The 19,540-nt window shown below is 59.9% G+C and overlaps 1 protein-coding gene across 4 annotated transcripts; it reads left to right on the top strand.

Annotated features, from left to right (window-relative positions):
* Nucleotides 1–98: 98 nt before the first annotated feature.
* On the top strand, nucleotides 99–19,444 carry SAMD14 (sterile alpha motif domain containing 14). 4 transcript variants are annotated; one of them, XM_064582424.1, is made up of 11 exons: nucleotides 99–3,729; nucleotides 7,258–7,312; nucleotides 12,846–13,012; nucleotides 13,492–13,780; nucleotides 14,570–14,657; nucleotides 14,757–14,831; nucleotides 14,942–15,101; nucleotides 16,143–16,226; nucleotides 16,298–16,417; nucleotides 16,502–16,657; nucleotides 17,536–19,444. In XM_064582424.1, the coding sequence occupies exons 1-11, from the start codon at nucleotides 3,721–3,723 to the stop codon at nucleotides 17,689–17,691; spliced, it is 1,359 nt and encodes a 452-aa protein (XP_064438494.1). In that variant the 5' UTR covers nucleotides 99–3,720; the 3' UTR covers nucleotides 17,692–19,444. The 4 variants fall into 4 exon arrangements, with proteins under 4 accessions (XP_064438494.1, XP_064438490.1, XP_064438492.1 ...); XM_064582420.1 differs by lacking the exon at nucleotides 16,143–16,226; XM_064582421.1 differs by lacking the exons at nucleotides 99–3,729; nucleotides 16,143–16,226 and adding an exon at nucleotides 4,711–6,328.
* Nucleotides 19,445–19,540: the final 96 nt, after the last annotated feature.

Raw genomic sequence — 19,540 nt, forward strand, 5'->3', positions numbered from 1 at the left:
CCGAGGTCCCCTCCTACCGGTGCGGCCTTCACTGTGAGGATCCTTCTCATGGGGATCCTATTTTCCAGCTTCCAGCAAACTCCCTCTTTGCCACCATTTCCCCCATCAGCACCCATGCTTTTTTATCCATTCCTCTTGGGCAGGGTTGGGGTTTCTAGAGAGTTCCTTAGCCCCATCGCATTTCCTTTTTAGGAGGCCTCTGACAGAGTTCAGAGGATGGGTTAGATAAGTGAGGATAAGGCGAACCGCAGGTCCCTTCCCTGAGAAGTCTAACCTCATGGGGATACTCAGCCTGTACTCTCACAAGGCACCCTACCTGAGGTACCTGAAGGATCAAAGGTCTCCTGGGGGTGGGAGGTGACACGTCGGAGCAGTTTTGTGCCTGGGGTCCTAGAAAATTTGAATAGCCCTAGCCCCTTGCTCTGTGCCAGGATGGTTGGGTGCTAACTCACCAGCTCTGATAGAATGGGTCTGGCAGTCCAGATGCCAGGGTTCTAAAGACAAGATTTGGTGAAGTCCCAGAGAGCGGAGAGAGCAGGGGGCAGTAGGACCAAGGCTCAGGCAGTCCCCGACACCAGCCTTGCCTTGCACTGGGTGCTGGTGTGTGCATGTGTGAGAGAACAGAAGCACAAGGCACTCATGCAGGAGAGTGGCCTGGCCCCCAAGGGGATTGTCACATTCTCCTTTGCCTGAAGGAATGAAGTCCCAACATCAGACTCTTTGTGGTCACTCTGATGGGTCGCTGACAGCACCTGAGATGACTGGCCTCTACCAGAACTCCAGGTGGCAGTCAGCACCTGAGACAGCCACTCCCTTGAGGATGGTTTTGTCACACAAGTCTCATGTGAAGCCAAATTCAGGCTTCCCACCCCTTCCTCTCAAAAATCCTAGTTCTACACCGCAGGGCCATAGAGCACCCATCCAGCCTGCCGCCCACTTGCGGGGCACCTGGAAACCTGGGGATAGTGACCATGCCTCTCAAGGCATCTTCCCTGGGTGGATCAACCTTGGGATGCTTCTGGGAAGAAAGATCCAAGTGGCTGAATCCCAAGATCAGAGACCACCAAACCACAAGGCCGCAGGTCATGGCTCCAGAGACAGAAGTCACTGAGGCCCTGCTTGGGAAACCTAGCCAAGAAATTCCAACAAGTGAAGTGGCCCGACCAACCTGGGTGGTTTGACTGGAGCTGTTTCTAGGGTGAGGTCCTGCTGTGCCCCCCCCCCCATCTGTCCTGTGTATTATGTGAGGGGCCTGTACATCGTATATTCCAAAAGGTCGGCCAGGTGGTTCCCAGTGTCTAAGCCTGAGTATTTTGTACGGCGGGGGGGTGGGGGTGTTATGTGTGGCTTTCCTTTGAATTTCTCAGGCCTAAGATGTGACATGACCATGAACTATGTCCACGTTTGGGGCTATGTCAAGTGGCCAGGGGTAGGCCCATGTGAGGCTTGTCACCTCAGCCCTGCCCTGTCACGGGCTCCGTTCTTAGGAGCTTGAGCAGGTTTACCAGAACCCCAGCACTTGCCATAGGAGAGGGAAACCAAATGAAGGGCATTTTCTCAACTCCCGGAGATCAGGCATCACTAAGAACAGGGGGTCCTCCCAGGTCCTATAGCCTAGAAGACACCCTCCCACAGAACCTGTCCCTGCCCCCCAGCCCTGGTGTTACATACCCATGATCTCCCTATTCCCTACAGGGCCTATATAACCAACCCTCCCCATCAGGTCTCACCAGATGCATGAAAACCATGTCCTCTTTCAAGACCCCAGACTTAGCCCTGTAGGATGTCACCCAGAGTCCCCACCACCTCCCCAGATCACCACAATCTGGCCAGCACATGGCTGCCAGCAGATTCTGAAGACACACAGAGACCCCCAAACTCCCACAGATTTCTTAGGATACCTTCAGCCCTCAAAGCTTATTAATTCAGTCTTCACCCACAGCCCCAAAGACCATCCTGGCTCAACATGCCACCTCTCACAGCCTCTGTGACAACAGAGACTTCAGCCAGCCCTTGGGGAACTCTTTCCCCACAGGCTGCACACCTCCCCGCTGAGCTCTGGACCCCTCCATCCAACCTCACCATTTGCTCTTGAACAAACCACTTTCATTCTTTGAAGTCTCTTGTTTTCCCCTCTTAAAATGGGGGTAATAGAAACGACTAGGCTTATTGTGAGAGTGACATTGACAATCAGGGGAAAGTGCTTACTTAGTACAATGCCTGGACCCTGCGCCCTCACTGTATGGTAGCGCATCGTTGATTAGTACAGTCTCCGGGGGCTGGCCTGCCTCAACCTCCAGCTCACCACTCCAAGTGTGATCTCATCCCCGCCCCCCCCCCCCCCCCAATGCCAGCCTCAAGCCAAGGCCTCCTTCTCCCTCAGTGGCCAGCAGTCCCCAGATCTGGTCAATTTCTTCCATTCTGTATCCTGAATAGTGCTCAGCTTGATCTGTGATCTTCATGCCCACTGCCCTCATCACTCATCAGCCTCACCCCTGCCTCGGGCTGCCCTCGCCAATCCACTCTCCACAGAGGAGCCAAAGAGTTCTCCCTAAAGAGCAACTCTGAGCCCCTCACTCCTCTGTTACTTTCCCCAAGGGCTCCCAGGACAGACTGCAAGCCCTCCCTCCACCCCTGCACCTTCGCAGCCTCACTCCTCTTCCTCTCTCGCCCTCCACCCCCCCAGCCCCACTAACACTTCTACCCAGCCCTGGCCTGCGGGGGTAGCCAACAGAGCACCTCCACCTGGAAGGCTCCCGAGTTACCTCCACCCTCACCCACCCCCAGGCCGCTCCGGCGTCCTCCGGTGCGCTGTCTCGGCGCCGCCTTAGTGTCCTCTGGGAACCGGGGCTCGGGGCACCCGGGCTTGTGAGGGCCTCCCCACCCCCGCCCCCGACAACGCCGCGAGCCCCCGACGCCTCGGCCCGGGCGGTTCTGTTCCCCGCGGTGCCCTCAGGCCTTGGCGCACACGATTGCTCGATGGAAGTCCAAAGACTGGATGACTCGGGAGCCCGCACAGACCTCGTAGAGGAGGCGGAAGCCCAGTGGGTCCAGAGGCGGGGCCGCTCCCACCCCCCGGACTTCCGCGGCCAGACTAGTAGCGGCAAGTCGGAATCCCCTCGCCCGGTCGCCGCGCCGGGCCGCCTCCTCCCTCCCCTCCTGCCGCCTCCGCCCCCTCTCCCTCCCTCCCTCCCTCCCGCTCTTTGTCTCCCGGCGCCGGCCTCCCCGCCACGCGCCCCCCGCACCGCCCCTCCCGGGAGACCCCCGCGGACGCGACGCGACGCGTGTCGGCCTGCCCGGCGGGGGGCCTGCGGCCGGCGGGGCCCGGCGGGCGGCGGGGCGGGCGGGGAGGTGGTTCCCTCCCCCTCTCCCTCCTCCGTCGCTCACACGCACACACACAAACACGCGCACACACACGCGCGCACACACGCGTACACGCGCGCGCGCACGGAGCATCCTCCCGTCAGGGCTCTGGTCCAGCCCCGCCCGCGCCTCCCGCTCCCCGCAAACCCTCTCCTTCTCTCCCGCTCCCCCCCACATCCCCTCCGGCTCCCGGACCCTCGGCGCCCGCGCCCGCCCCTCTCCCGGGATGGAGCGGCTCGAGCCCGCCCGCAGCCCCCCGCGGCCGGGGTGACGGCCCCCCGCCCCTCCCCGCCTGGCCCGCGCCCGAGCACCATGGGCCTGGGGGGCTCCCGCGGCGCCGGACGCTGAAGATGATTGATGCTGGAGGTGAGGACCCCGACGTGGACGGGGAAGCAGAGCCGGGGTCACCCGGGCTCGCGGCGGGACCCTGAGTGGGGTCGGATAGGGCCTTTCTTCCCCATTCCTGGGGGGGCGCGCGGAGCTGGGGTGCTGGGCTGCCGGGGGAGGGGGCGGAGATAGGATTTGTGTCCCTAATCCTCTCCCTCCCGGAGAAATTAATTTTAAAAAACTGGTGTGGGGGGGAGGGGGAGAGGGCTTAACTCCTTCCTGCCCGGCGCGGAGTTGGACGGCTGGACCGGAGAGAAACTAGCCGCCCGGCCCGGACTGGGAGTGCGGTAGGTGCCCCGGCCTCCGCGGCGCTGGGAGCGCGGTCCCACTCGCCCGTCGCCGCATCCCGGGCCTAGGGGAGGGGGCCCCGCTTTCTCCAGCTCCCTGCTGCCCCCCTGCCCCCAGCCTCCCCTCCTGGCCTTTCCTTCCCGGTCTTTCCCAGTTGCACTTCTGTCTTGGTCTCTTTCTCCTCTTCCCCGGCCCCTTTCCTCTTGCCTGCCCCGCCGGGCCCGCCCCTCTCCCTACAGCCGCCCCTTGGCTCTCTCCTCGCAGCCCTCCCTGGGGCCTCACTCCCGGCGGGCCGGCCGGCCCGAGGGAGCTCGGCCTCCACCACCGCTTCCCCCGCCCCACTCAGCTCTTTCCTGCTCTTTCTTCCCTCTCCCTGCAGCTCTGTGGACAGTCTCCAACCTGTCGGTCCCTGTTCCTTCTTCCCACTCCCCTCTGGGGCTTGTGCACCCTTTCTCTTTCTCCTTCCCTGGCTCTCAGGAAGCCTCCCTTACTCCCAGAGAAGAGTCAAAGGTCATAGGTGCTACTCCTCTGGGAACTGGAAGCTTTGGGAGGAAGGAGTGGCCTGGTAGGACCAGTGCCCAGACTGGGTCCAGGACAGGTTCATTTCCACCTTGTGGCAGTTCCTGGTTAAATGTGTGCCCATGAGTGTGGGGGGGGGGGGGGAGGGGGGGTTCCAAAGCTCAGTTTTGGTGAGAGGGGCCTGGTGACCTTTTGGATGGCCTGCGTCCCAGAGTTCCCCATGGAACAGTGTAGGATGGGCCGCCCATACACACCCCAGGGAGTTAGTTGTTGAGGGCGGAACAGAAGCCATTTGTGCTGAATCAGGATGGATTAGGCACAGGTGTGAGCTGGAAGGCCCAGCCTACCTCAGAGGATACCTGGAAGAGGACTCTAACCACAAGATGGTCTTCACCCTGGACTGGGACTTTGAATAAAGAACACATGGGATCTCCGTTCTCAGCTAATCTAAGAGAGGAGGCACCACTTCTGACCTCAGGGAGCCTCCATTCTATTGGGAGAGGCCCTTCTTATCTTCAGGGAGCCCCTAATCTGATGAGGAATACCCTTTCTTTTCCTCAGGGAGCTCCCATCTGATGCAGGGGAGATATGACCCATTTAGGGAATCAGTGAAGTATGAAAAACCCCTATTTCCCAGTGGTTGGGGAAGGGTGAATTTAGAAATTGTGTGGACAAATGGGAGGGAGAAGGGCTGTCTAGGACAAAATTCTGGAGGAGGGGGCAGCCTGGTCTTGGTCAGATGAGGCTTTGTGATTGAATGAGGGAAATTCGCTCATTCGTAGGGGCAGTCTCCCTTCCAAGATGGCCCTTCAGGCAGGAAGAGAGGTTCTAGAATTTCTTTGCTACTAGCACCCAGAGTTCAAGAATGGCAAGAGAGTTCTTGGAGGGCCCACGTCCCCTAGCCCCTTCTCATGCCTCATTTCCTGCTTTCAGCCCCAAGCATCCATGGAACTTGGGGTGGAGATGGTTTAGAAGCTTCTCCCAACCCTAGACAGTAGGGCCAGCCCCCCTTCCTCTACTTTTCTCCCTTCTCCCCACAGGATCCTCTCCTCATGCGTACCCTCCAAAACTGCAGATCATCCCCCAGGATAGCGCTGGAGGGCAGGAGACAGGTGGGGGCTGAATTCCCCCTCTTATCTCCTGCACCTCAGTTTTCCCATCTGTAAAGTGGCGATACTAAGAATCTCAAGCCCATGCGGCTCAACCGTGAGATGATGTGTGTGTAATATCAGGAGAGGAATGTTGGAAAAGACTCCAGCAAGCATGAGGCCTAGCCTTCCCATGCCTGTCAAATGCATGTCTAGGCCAGCGCCCTGCCCTGCTCATGGGCACCTGAGTGTTAGCAGTCATTGGAGATCATGTCCCAGCCGTGCGGTGTGCCCCTGCTGCTGAGCTTCCCCCCCTCCCCCGTCCCCTTGGCCAGTATTCCCCTTCCCCTCTAACCCCAGGCTTTGGCTTAGGGCCACTGCCATCCTGCACCTGCTAGGAAGCCTGCCCGAACTGTTTCAGCTGCGTACGTCCCGCTTCCCCACCTGCCTCCCTTCTTGCTTCCCACCAAAAAGCAAAACCAAACCCCTACCCATCACACTTCCTGCCGGAACGTACTTGCATCACAGAGATTTGGCTGTCCACTGTTGTGCTGTGGGTACTCCTCATACCCTTCTGCATCTGTGAGTCTGTCTGGAACTGTGAGAACTGCGAGTTTGTCAAGAACAGGGGCCTTGCTGATGGTGCCAGCTTCCTGAACAGCTCATGTTCGGGAAGGCAGGTGGTGAGCACACCAGTGATGGGGGGTGGAGGGCAGGCAGGACTGGGTGATGGACGGGAAGACAGGTGGGTGGATAGTATGAACTGATGGATGCAGAGATGGGAGGATGGATGGATGGATGGATGGATGGATGGATGGATGGATGGATGGATGGGCAAGTGGGTGGATGGCTAAATAGGTGGGTAGGTAGATGGATGGATGGATGGATGGATGGATGGATGGATGGATGGATGGATGGATGGATGGGCAAGTGGGTGGATGGCTAAATAGGTGGGTAGGTAGATGGATGGATGGATGGATGGATGGATGGATGGATGGATGGATGGGCAAGTGGGTGGATGGCTAAATAGGTGGGTAGGTAGATGGATGGATGCAAGGATGGATGGATGCAAGGACCTGGATTCTGCTCCTGATTTTGCCATTGGCTTGTTATGTGACCTTAAGCCAGTCATTCTCCCCTCTGTTTCTTTATTTGGAAAATGAGAGGATTGGATTTAATAATCTCTCAAGATTTCTCCCAGGGTTGCTGTTGGACAGTTTATGATGATCATTTTGAGGGAATGCTGATGATGGAAAGGCCCCAGACATTGAAGTGTGTGTGTGTGTGTCGGGGGGGAGTTCAGTGAGCCATGTGAATGCACACAGCAAATCAGCTTGGACCAAAATCCCAGGACTCAGCCTCTGTCTACACCCTGGATTTGCTTCTGCCCCTACTCTTTTACTTCTGCCTCCTGCCCCAACTCCCACCGTCTGGGGTATGGTTCAGACAATTTCTTTTCCAAGGGGCTGGAGGAAGAGTTCTAAGGGAAGGTGAGGGGCCAGAAGGCCAGGAGCAGGCAGCCAGGGGTAGCTACCTTGTTTCCCTCCACCAACCTGAACCTCTTATCCATGGTCTCTCTCTCTCTCTCTCTGCCCTCCTCCGTTCTCCTCAGCTCTCTTGCGTCATGGCTTCTTCAAAGCTACGAGAACCTGCGGATGAGGTTTTTGGTAAGTTCTGTTTGCTCTAACTCTAAAGCCACCGGCACTGGGGGGTTCCCCCAGGACTCCGGTGTGTGTCTTTGTGTGGGTGTGTGGGTGTGTGTGTATTGTGGCCTGGCAGCCTGAGTCTCTGTCATGACACTCTGTGCCAATGACAACCACAACGATCAGGGTCTCCATTTAGGAAGCGCTGTCTCACTAGGCTGACACCCCCATCCCACAATGTCGCTTACGCCCCACAATAAGGCCACGAGGTGTGCCCATTGTACGGACAAGGAGCCCAGGGCGCAGAGTGCTGGAGTGACTCGCTTTAAAGATCACGTGGCAGGTCAGTGGCAGAGCTGGGACTAGAAGTCCGGACTGGGCGGCTGTACCCCTGAATCCCAGCCCAGGTGACAGCCATTGCCTCCACATTGCATGGTAACGGCCCTCAGCCTGCAGGGTGTGCGTGGAAATCAAATGCCCAGAACACAGAGCCTCAGTGCCCCCAGGCCCGCCCCAGCTCCGTACACCCCGGGGTGCATGCACACGCCTGCCTGCACCATCATGTACCCCCTGCGGTCTTTCTGTTGGGCGGTGTGGGGAAAGCCCCCCCTGACAGGGCAGAGTGCCCAGCATGCACCGGGGTGGAAGGCTGGTTCCCAGCTGGATTTGGTGGAGGAGTCAGGAAGCAAGGGATGGGGAGGCTCCTGAGGACCATGGAGGGAGAGGGGAAGACAGCAGCCGTCGCCCGAAGCCCGTGGCATGTGCGCAGCCCTCGGGACTCTCTTGTTGGTGTGCCTAGCCTCAAGGGGCTCCCGGCTTCTCCTTGTCTCTCCCTTCCCTCCCCTCCCCTCCTCCCTCTCCCCAGCTCACCCCCTTCTCCCCTGTGCGGCCATATGCCTCTGCAAAGCCAGGAAGTGCTGCCTCCCGGCTCCTGGGAACGCTGTTTTTTCCCAGCCTCCCTGGGGCCCATGGAATGGAGGGTTTGCCTCCGGGACTCCTCCAGCCTCCACTGCCTCTGGGCCTCAGACTCTAGGGTCTCACCATCTGCACCCAGGCCTGGCCTCACGGAAGTGAGCTCCTCCTCTCCTAGGCTTCTGGGCCTCCATTCCCACTCCCAACCCCAATTCTTCCTGTGTTCCTTCTCCTGGACCTGCTGAGGACCTGCTGAGGTAGCTGGCCGCCTTGCCTGCTTCCTGATGTGAAAGGCAATGAAATATTCATGACTCCCCACTGCCCAGGGCTCTGGAGAGAAAGACAGAGCGACAGACCCGCACAGAGATGGAGGGAGGCCAGGGAGCCAAGTAGAGCAGGGACCAGGGGGAAGGCAGGCCCCACCTTGCCTCGAAAATACCTCAGCCCCCTAGGAGTTCCTTTGCTGCCTAGACCCTCCAAGGTAAGCCGCCCCGAAGTCCTGATGTGGCCCAGAGTCAGGAGAAGGGCCCTTCTCCCTGGCCCCGGGGGGCTGGGCACCCGCCGAGGGCTGGAGGTGGAGAGGGTGTTCCACAGCTCCCGGCCCCACCGCCCAGAACAGCGAGAACACTAGTCTGGGAGCCAGGAGGCCTGGATGCTGTCCTTCACTCCCTCTCCACCCCTGGCCAAACCTTTCCTCTCCGAGCCTCAGTTTCCCCACCTGTAAAATGTGGGGTTGGACTCACGAGTCACCCCCATCTCTGCCTCAGAGGCGGTGTGGCAGGCTTGATGGTTACACACTGAGCCTCAGGAGCCAGACTGCCTATAACCCTGGCCCCTCTCTTCGGTGGGCAGATGCCCTGGGGCGGATTAAGGCTGCCCTGGGGATTCCTGGAGTCTCTTCCTCCTAGGGTTGTGGGGAGTTTAAATGAGCTAGTAATTGTGAAGCACTTAGAACGGGTGCCTAGCACAGTGAGAGCTCAGTAAGCATTAGCAATTATTGTTCTGTGGTTCGGTCCTCAATCCTTGCTGCTTGCAGATAATGCTTGGAGATGCTGTGTCCCGTCGTTGGGGAGCCGGGGACGGAGGAGGGCTCCCTCCCTCAGCTCAGCCGCAGGGCCTGGAAACACCAGAAGCAAAGCAGGGGCAGTGAAGGAGCTAGAGGAGCGGTGTCAGGCTGGGGTCCCAAATAGCGGTCCTTTGACAGGACCTCTCCCCTCGCCAAGGCCCCACCGCTGCCCCAGGACATGTGCAACAGGCTCTGTGGCGGTCCACCCTCCCCTGCCCCCGGGGGCCAGGCCAGTCCCCTCCCCTTGCAGGCTCCACTGGCCCACACCATCCCTTCTCCTTAGAAAGCTCCTTCTTGTTCTTCCTACAGCCTTGGCTCTCTCCTCAGCCCGGCTGCCTCATCTAAAAGAGAGCCCCCAGCCCCTGCCCGTCTCTTTCTTCCCCTCCACAAATACCACGGAGCCCCTTCCGTGTGCCAGGCTCTGTGTGAGGCCCCAGGGAGACAGTCCCTGCCCTTGTGGGGCCTGAGTGCCAGGGCGGGGCAAGCAGGGGACCGACCCTGGGGCACACAGGACCCATGATGAGGAACATGTCCTGGGGAGGAGTGCTCCTCAGAGGGGCGCGCGGTATGGATGTGACAGAGTGTGGGCATTAGCACTGCCCTGTGCCTTGAGTCCATCTCTGCCTGGCTGTGCCCTGGCTTGGGGCAGGGCCTGGTGAAGACCTGAGTAAGGCAGCTCAGTCCGAGGGAGAGGAGAGGCCACATTCCAGGGCTGGGAGGAAGGCAAATCAACAGAACGGTGTGTGCGGTTTTTTTGGTCATTAAAATCATATTTACTAAGTACCTACTATGTGCCAGACACCACCCTGGGTTAGAGCAGTGAACAAAATAGAGGAATGTCTGCCCTCATGGAGCTGACATTCTAACGAGTGGAGAGACAATAAACTAAGTAAGTAAAATATACAGCATGCCAGAGAACGACACGTGACGTAGGGAAAAACCAGGTCAGGGTTCTGGGGGGGGAACTGTACATTGAGTGGTCAGTAAGGTCCTCAGGGGTAGAAAGCGTTTAAGCAAAGGCCTGAAGGAGGCAAAGGACAGAACCCTGCAGAGATCTGTGGCAAGAGCCTTGCAGGAAAAGGGAAGAGGAAGTGCAAAGGCCCTGAGGTACAGTGAGGCTTGTGTGACGAAGAGCCAGGAGGCTAGGATGGCCCGAGAGGAGGGAGGAAGAGGGGGAGAAGTAGAAGCTCAGAGAGGTAAGGGGAGCACAGACTGAGTCTGGAAGGCCCCTGGGAGAACTTGGCACTTACTCTGTGTGAGATGGAAGTCCCTGGAGGGTTCTGAGCAGAGCAGTGACAGGGGCTGACATGTTTCATCAGGATCACTCTGGCTGCTGCGGTGTTGAAAATAGACTGTAAGTGGGAAAGGGAGGAAAAGGGAAGACCAGCCAGGAGGCTTTTGTAATAATTGAGGCAGGAGGTGATAGTGATCTAGACCAGGGAGGCTGTGTGTCCCCCTCTCCTCTCTCCTTCCCTGCCTTCCCCTCCTCTCCCCTCCCCTCCCTTCCTCTCCTCTTCTCCCTTGCTCCTCTGCTCTCTGTTCTCTCCCTCTCCGTGTGTAGGCACGGCTGGGTGCGCGTGCACACACACACACACACACAGAGAAACAGCAATTTTATTGTGGGAAGGAGGAGTACAGGGACGGGCCTAATGCATTCCACCGTGCATTCTGCTACTGTCACTCTGTGGTCATTGGGTCGTGGCCAGCCGTCCATCTCTCCCCACTCCTGTTCCCCGGGATTATTTTGAACCGAATCCAAGACATCGTACCACTTCACCATCAATATCTCAGTATGTCTACATACATTTCGAAGGTAGAGCTAATAGGAATTGTGGCTAGATGAGTGTGGAGGGTGGGAGGGAAAGAGAGTCAAGGGTGACTCCAGCGCTTGGCCTGAGCCGCGGGTGACATGGAGCGGCCAGTCACAGCTGGACACGGACGCCGAAGCTGCCCATGGCACATCCAAGGGGAGGGGACCGGGAGGTGGCCGGACTCTTGAGCCAGCGGCTGGGGCTGGGGCTGGGGCTGGGGGTGAACCATAGCTCGGGGCTGTCTGCATTGGGTGGACAATGGGGCCTTTCATAGAGCCGAGGAGCAAAGGGGAAGCCGGCCTGAAGCAAGGTGGTGGGTTCATCCCAATAGATATTTTGGGGACCTGGGTGCCTTTGAGACGGCAAGTTCCCTGATGGGTGCTGAGGTGCCCGGGCTTGGAATTCAGGGAGGGCTCAGGGCTGAACCAATAGGTGATAGTGAAGCCAGGCCAGCAACTGGGGTGGGTGGCTTAAGGGGTATCTGCCCACAAGAATAAGAGGAACAGGCAAGGCAGGGCCGGCATGAGGGGTGAGATGGCAGAACCCCAAGATCACGGGGCGGGGGGAGTGGGGAACAGAGGTCTTAACCCATTCTGAGGTCTGGGAAGAGCCTCTTCTGTATGGAGACCCCAAGCTTGGGGGACTTCATTCCCCGGGGGGAGCAAGGAGGAAGAGAAACTAGGAGCAGCAGGGTTTGTGCACGATCCATTGGGTTTGCCTACTCTTCTTCCATGTCTCCATCCCACTTCAACCCAGCCCCACACCACTGACCCCAGGAGGGGAGAGGCAGGCCGCGCGGGGACTGGGGTTTTCCTGATGCTGCTGCTATGTTCCCGTCAGCAGGGCTGGGTCTGAGGGCAGCCCTGGGCATGGCACAGCAAGCCAGGGTCCCAGCGCGGCCAGTCTCTGGACACACTAGTCCGGCTCAGAGCCAGCCCGGACCGCCGCTAGCTGGTGGCTGCAGGCAAGAGACTGAACCTCTCTGAGCCTTAGCTGGCGCAGCTATAAAATGCGTAAAATGTGCATAATAGCTGTCCCCAGCTCCCTGGGGTGTTTTGAGTAGATGAGGTGCTGTATGAACATTCTGGCACATAGTAGGCGCTTCTTTTTAAAGATTTTATTTTTTTATTTGACAGAGAGAGAGAGACAGCGAGAGCAGGAACACAAGCAGGGGGAGTAGGAGAGGGAGAAGCAGGCTTCCCGCTGAGCAGGGAGCCCGATGCGGGGCTCAATCCCAGGACCCTGGCATCACGACCTGAGCCAAAGGCAGACGCTTAACGACTGAGCCACCCAGGCGCCCTAGTAGGCGCTTCTTAAATGGTAGCTCTTATTACCACGATCGGTCTGGTCTCATCCCCAGCCCTCCTCTCCACAGACCTACCCTCCAGGTGCCTGGAAGGGCCCCCCTCCCCCGCTGCACCACTCCCCTGCGCTTCCCTACTTCCCAGCATTGCATATAGCAGCTCACCAGCCTCCTCTCTTGTAAACTCCCACCCAGACCTTAGACCAGCTGTGGTGCCTCCTCCCCTGACCCATCCAAACAGGACATCCTGTGCTCCTGTGTGCCTGTCAGAGACCCCACCACACTGCTGTGTTTCCCGCCTCTGAGACTGTGAGGGACCCCGTTCTCCATCTCATCTGTACCCCCAGCGCGGGGCACTCAGAAACGTTTGCCGAATGTCTGGGGTGTGAGTGCGGGAGCCCTGAGGTGCTCACAGGCCTGCTGTCCTCACGTGTCTGGTCTCTGCCCCCTTCACCTGGTTCACAGACCTGGACTTGGCTGTGCCAGAGACCGTCAGACTGGACAGCAGTTTACACAAGGCCCGCGCCCAACTACTGGCCAAGGGCCGGAGACACCGGCCCTCCCGCTCCAGGCTTCGGGACAGCGCCAGCTCTGCAGAGGATGGTGAAGGCTCCGACGGGCCCGGAGGCAAGGTTGGGGCAACCCACCCAATCACGCATACCCTACCCACCCTCTCCGCCCCGGACAATCCCCCCAAACCCTTTTCCTGGGAAACCACACTCCCAGACTTCTGCCATAGTCATGCCAACAAGGATTACCTGCATTCACTCTGGCTTGGGTGAAACTTTTAAGGGAGGCATTATTATTCCCATCTTACACGTGGGGAAACTGAGGCTCCGAGAGGTTCAGTAACAAGGTCACCCAGTTAGGAAGTGAGGGACGTGGGATTCAACCCCAGCCTCCGTGGCTGAAGGCCCCCCAACCCCCACCTCTCACTGCCCAGCCACCCCCAGGGGCCCGAGGACAACCCTTCCTTCCAGGTCCCCCAAGGACCCGAGGCCGGGCTCCTCCCTCCGGGGACTCCCTGGCAGTTTGCAGGGTGAAAGCAACTCCCAGCCGCTCGGGGAAGCGGGGAAGAGGGTTGCCAGTGAGCGGCCGGCCCCTCCCCCAGGTGACCGACGGCTGCGGGAGCCCCCTGCACCGGCTGCGCTCGCCTCTGCACTCGGGCCCCGGGTCCCCGGCGGGGGGCTCTTTCTGCCTGGAGCCTCCGGGGTTGCGGCGCAGCCTGGACGAAGACGAGCCCCCGCCCTCGCCGCTCACACGCTACCGGCCCCTGCACAACGCCGCCTCGCACGAGGGCCTGGCCGCCGCGTCCTGCTCGCCGCCGCGCTCCGCGCCCTCCTCGGACAGCTCGCCCAGCTTCGTGCGCCGCCACCCGCGCGCTGAGCCCCACAGCGAAGGTGAGCGGCCGTCGGCACGGCGCCCCCTGCCGGCGAGCGCCGGGACTGCAGCGGTCCCTGCCAGTCAGCCCGCCCCCGAAGGGGAGGGCTGGACCAAGTGCGGCAGGGCCGCTGGGGACGAGGGGACGAGGGGGCGGGGGGGGGGGGGGGGGGGGGACGACACACTGCGGCTCCCGCCGTCGCTTACTGAGCGCTTACTATGTACCAGACACTGTTGGGCACCGGGACTCACAAGTAAGGAAACAGAGGCAGTCTTTGCCTTCACGAGGCTTGCAGTTTTGGGGAGAAACCATCTAATAATTCCTCATAGTTTAAGGGAGAAGTGATCAAATCATCCCTTAATTAAATGTATCGTTACAAGTCGTAATAAGTGCTCTGTGAGAGACGTGCACGGTTGAGTCAGCGGTGGGGGGATACATAGTGGGGGGTAAAGACCTGGTGGGGAGCCTCCGGTAAGGCTTCTCTGAGGAAGTGACACGTGAGCCAAGATTGGAAGGCTGGTTAGAAGTCAGGATAAAATGAACAGTGAGTAGTAGCAGTTCCTACTTTTTCATGGTTTGCATAAAGCTTTCATAAATATTCCATGAAATAGGCAGGTGCTCGTGTGGGTCAGGTGTTATCCCCATATTTGAGATGAGGAAGCTCAGAGAAGTAGAGTGATTTGTCCAAAGTCACACAGCTAGTGACGGGCACCTGAGCCAACTGGCCTGCTTCTAAGTCGAAAGAGGCAGCGGAAGGAGGCAGGCAAGCCACCACACGGGCTACTTCCTTCCCTCTCTTCCCTGAAAGATGACAGCCGGGATGCCAGCCCGCCTGAGCCTGCCAGCCCCACCATCGGCCTGGATAAGAAGACTCGCCGAAAGTTCCTGGACCTGGGGTGAGTGGAGAAAGGGCCAGAAGCAAAGGCTTGGAGCTTTGGGGTGCAGGGTAGCACAGTGGGCAGCACTGCCCCACTCCCCCCTGCCCTCCCTCACAGGGTCACCTTACGCCGAGCGTCCACTAGCAAGAGCCGGAAGGACAAGGGCAGCAACCGCTTGTCCATGGGCAGCAGGTAAGCCGTCCGCACTGTGCCTCAGCCCCCCACGGCTTCTGCCCGGAGTTCCCCTGGGGCCCCGGCCCTCCCCGTGGTGCCCACGCCCATGCTGGCTGCTCTCTCCACAGGGAGTCAGTGGAGGGGTCCGGCAGGTCAGGGGGCTCCCCGTTCCTGCCCTTTTCCTGGTTCACAGACAGCGGCAAGGGCTCGGCGTCCTCTGGCAGCACCACCTCGCCCGCCTGCTCCCCTAAACACGAGGGCTTCAGCCCTAAGAAGTCAGCTTCTCAGGTGAGCCAATGGTCTCCCTGCCCCTGTACTGGCCCCAGACTCAGGTGACATGAGGGGGTGGCACTTCCCCCTGGCTGGCTCTGGGATCCAGGCACTCCTGGAGTCCATTTGTCTATCCATGGAGCCATTTAGTGATTCATTAGTTCATCCATTCTCTGAGTTCATTCATTCACTTGTTCACTCATTCATATTCTGAGTAGTTCCTCCATTGAGTCATTCACTACATTCAACACACCGAATGCTAGTCCCCCCTGCCCCCCGCCGTTATCCACCCAGCCTGAGGCCTCCTCCGTGCACCCTAACTCTTCTGCCTGGCTCCCCATGTCCTGAATCAGCCCCTGGACTACCTGTGTGGTGGGGTGAGGCTTGGAGGGAACTGGGATGAAGGGCGCACAAACTAGCTAGTGCTCAGGAAGTGGGGAGAAGTGGGGGACAGAAGCGGCCATGAGTGTCTGCCCCCGCTCACGCCGCATCCTATACAAGGCTCCAAGTTCTACTTGTGCTTTCCTCTCACAAAGCGCGGGCACGTTTAGCCCAGTTGTCCAGATGAACGAATGAAGGCCCAGAGAGAAGGGACTTGCCACGTGGGTTTGCTGCCAGGCTCCATGCTGGCTCTGTGGTTGTTCCTTATGTGCTACTGGGGCAGAGGAGATCGGAAAGCTGCGAATTCAGGGGAGAAAGAGTTCCATCTGACTTGGGACTTCCTGATTTCCTCTCTCCCTGCACAGACTCCCTCCGTCTCGTCCTTCCCTCGTGCTGGGCCCTGGGATAGCATGGTGAACAGACAGCCCAGGGCCTCTTAGAGCTTATGATCTCTGCCCAGGCACTTAGAAGCCAGACTACTAGAGGCTATGATGGGAGGCACAAAGGGAGGACCCCTGACCTAGGCTCGGGGAATCCTGGTCAGCTGCCTGCAGGAAGGGACACCTAATCTGAGACCTCCGCCATTCCTGCTAACATTCTGCCTCACTTCTAGCCCCACGACCTCCTAGAAGCCTTCCATCCTGATGCCTCCCATGAGTCACCACGTCCTATGTGCCTGCCCAGCTCCTGGTTCACGCACAGGAGGCACTGAGCAACTCCTGGTGCTCAGTTCCCAACTTCAGCTCCATTCAAATGGGAGCAGTGGGTTGGGGAGACTCCCTTGGGCTTGGGGGTGAGCTCTCTCCTCAGCGGCTCGCACCCCTCCTCTCTAGGAATCCACCCTGAGTGATGACTCCACACCCCCTAGCAGCAGCCCCAAGATCCCAAGTGGGCCCCGGCAGGAGACCAAATGCTCCTACCCCTACCACACACTGTCCCAGTCTTCGGATGAGGTAAGCAAGCCCTGCCCTCTGAGTGTTGGGGGTGCAGGCCACGGGCCATGTCTTCCCCCTCACCGTCCTTGGTCTCCACCCCAGTTCCTGGATGAGCCTCTCCCCACTGTCCACCACTGGACCAGCCAGCAGGTGGGCCAGTGGCTACACAGCCTCAGCCTGGAGCAGTATGCCGCCGAGTTCGCCGCGCGGCAGGTGGATGGGCGCCGGCTCCTGCAGCTGGATGGAAGCAAACTGAAGGTGGGTCAGAGGAGGAGAGCTGTGACCCAGCCAGAGCCCAAGGCAACCTTCCAGGATTGGGATTCCCCCCCCCCCCCGATCTTTCATTGCCTCTAAGACCACCACCCTGACCTCTGACCTCTGGACAAGGTCCCCAGCCTGATCTTTGCACTCTAGCATGGGTCCCCCGTCGGACTCGAAACTCGAGCCCCATCCTTCAGTTTGACCTTCAAGCCCCAGCCCAAGTCTCCAGGTTAACATTGAACTAGGACCATCACATCACCTGGCTCTTGATTCTGAGTCTCCTGCTGTCATAGGAAACCAGGCCTCTCCTTAATCATCTTGCCTAATTCTCAGTCTTAGAGGCTGCTGGTAGTCAGGGGAGGTCAGGGCCGGGGGGGGGCGGTGCGGGGGTGCTCGGATCTTTGTGCTGGGAGGTTTCTGACCTGTTCCCCACCCTGCAGTACATTGTTTAGGCAAGAGGTGCTGAGGAGAGGCTCCCAGGAAGTCTGTGGAGTGGGGAGGGGCCTCGGCCACTGTCTAGCAGTGTAACCTTGGGCAAGTCACTCCCTATCTGTGGGCCTCAGGGGGCTGGGCAGGATCGTGCCAAGGCTGAACTCCTGAGTGGAGGAATGGGAGCCGAGGATTGCCGGGGGTGGGGGCAGGGGGCAAAAGGTCTCGTACCCTCCATCAGCATCTTTCCCAAACGCTCCCATTCAGAATTCTGGCCCTGAGTGTTCTGATCCCCGGGCCAGTCTGGGAGGTGGAGGCCACATTTCTGGGAGGACTGGCCGAGCTCCAGGCAGGGTGCACCTGGGGCACAGAGAACCGGGGGCCGGGGTTGGCCAGGGCCCGAGTGCTTCTGGGGCTCTTTCCCTCACCCTTGAATTCCTCCCCAGAGCCTGGGGCTCAGCAACTCGCATGACCGGACGCTAGTGAAGCGGAAGGTAAAGGAGCTGGCAGCAGCCGCTGAGAAGGAGCGCAAGGCCCAGGAGAAGGCCGCACGGCAGCGTGAGAAGCTCCGGCGCAGGGAGCAGGAGGCCAAGAAGAGCTAGGGGATGGCGGGGGGGCAGGCACCGGCTCCCGGGCGCTGCTGGCCGCCGGGCTCGGTGGGCACAGGCCTCAGCGGGCAGGCGGGGCCTGGGCGCCAAGCTTGGGCTGGCCTGGCCCCACACTCTCGGGGGGTACATGCCCTCTCTCACCCTGTCACTGTCTGGACCCAGATCCCCCAGAAAGGGAGACCCCAGGAGAGGGCCCAGGAATAAATCCAGTTTTAAGGACTTGTTTGGCACAGAATTCCTAGGGGAGCTGGCAGGTTATGGGCAGAGGACAGAGAGGCCAGGGCCGAAGCAAGTCTGGGAACCCTGAGGCACCTGGGTCAGTCTGACCCTCTGCCCTCAGGCCACGGCGGTGCTGGCCGGCAGTGAGCTAGGACACCTGCTGGCCTGCCTGCCTTCTAGAGGCTCTGAGATGGGGCCTGGGTCCTAGGGCTTAGAGAGGTAGGAAGCATCTCGGCAGGAGCGGGTGGACAGAGTTGCTGCTCTCCAGCTCCCCAAGGGGGCTGTGTGCTGGGAGAGCTGGCTTCCGCTCCCAAGGGAGGCTGGTAGGCGCTGCAGCAACCTGCACTCAGGGTAGACTCCCAGTCCGCACTCAACGGGAGAGCAGAGAGAGCCGCATGGTTATCCCAGGCGATCTTTGCCAGGACTTCCGGAGCAGGAAGGAATGGTGAAAACGTCCTTCGCCTTCCCCTTCCCTGCCCTGTGGGTCCCAATGGTGAGATGACATCCATACAGGTCTGCCCCTCCTGGGGCCCACTCAAGGCCTGGTCTTTGACCTGCTAACACAGGGCCCGCTTCCTGTTGCTCCCTCGGAGGACAGCAGAGCCCTCTCTGGGGACAGAGCAGACTTGGGAGCTGGGGTGGGGGGGTGACAGAGGACCCCCCCCCACCAATGCCTAGGTGGCACTGAACAGGTGAATCCTCGCCCCAGCCAGGTGGAGAGGCAAAATCTGGCAGTTCCCCTGGAATCTACTGGAAGGGTTCATCAGCCTTCCCCCATCTGCTCGGGTCCCTGTCGGGGCCTCAGCGGGTTCCAGAACCGGCAGACCGTGCAGGCTCTGGTTCGCTGGGCCCCAAGGAAGGGTGCGCCAGGCCCCTGGGTGGGGGTGGGATCTGTCCCAGTAGCCCAGGGATGACATCGATCCTTGTAAGGAGGGAGCGTTCAGGTGCAGCACGGGCCGGCAGCTTCCGGAGGACTGGCCAGTGACCAGTGCGGGCTGGGGGCCCTCTGATTAGAAGTCCCTCTCCACCTCCAGCTGCCTGGAGTGGCGGACAGGACCCAGTGCGTGCCAGCTCCCCTCGTTCCTGCTCGGGGGTTTTGGCTTCAAGGCCACCCCTGCTCTGGCCGCGGCCCCGTCCCTGGGACTCAGCCCTGCATCCCCCGCTGCTGTCCGTGCAGGGAGAGGAGCTCCGCGGAAACGAGACTTGGGGGCCCCCGGCACCATCGGGGCCTGTCGGAGGGGCTGGTGGGGAGGGTGGAAGGCACCCAGGCCTTTGACACTCTCAGGAGCTATGGGGGCACCCACCTGCATGTGAAGGGGGGTGGTACTCAATTATTTCAATAAACACTTATGATGTGCCAGTGACCTCTGTGTGCCCCCACTGGGAGGCTGGGCCCTGAGTGCGGGGGGGCACGTCTGGCCCCAGCAGCCGCCCTATCAGGTGTTCAGGAAGGGATGGTTCTGCCTGGTGGTGTGCTCGTGGAACACCCTGAGTCACGCCCCGGGCTGGGTGTCCCGAGCGCGTCATACGGTAGTCACAAGGCCTGCACTCTGCGTGGTCTGTGCGTGCACATTCCCCCCCCACCCCCCCGCCCCCTCCACCCCGGGAAAGCAGCCAGGCCACG

This window comes from Mirounga angustirostris, unplaced genomic scaffold (genome assembly GCF_029215605.1).
Source record: "Mirounga angustirostris isolate CCGP_5_RB_7025 unplaced genomic scaffold, mMirAng1.0.hap1 SCAF_17, whole genome shotgun sequence".
In the NCBI taxonomy this organism is placed as follows: Eukaryota; Metazoa; Chordata; class Mammalia; order Carnivora; family Phocidae; genus Mirounga; species Mirounga angustirostris.

Coding starts and splice junctions, on each gene's coding strand:
- SAMD14 (XM_064582424.1), top strand. Junction 13,013..13,491: donor CCGACGGGCCCGGAGGCAAG/GTTGGGGCAACC, acceptor CCCCTCCCCCAG/GTGACCGACGGCTGCGGGAG. Junction 13,781..14,569: donor CGCTGAGCCCCACAGCGAAG/GTGAGCGGCCGT, acceptor CTTCCCTGAAAG/ATGACAGCCGGGATGCCAGC.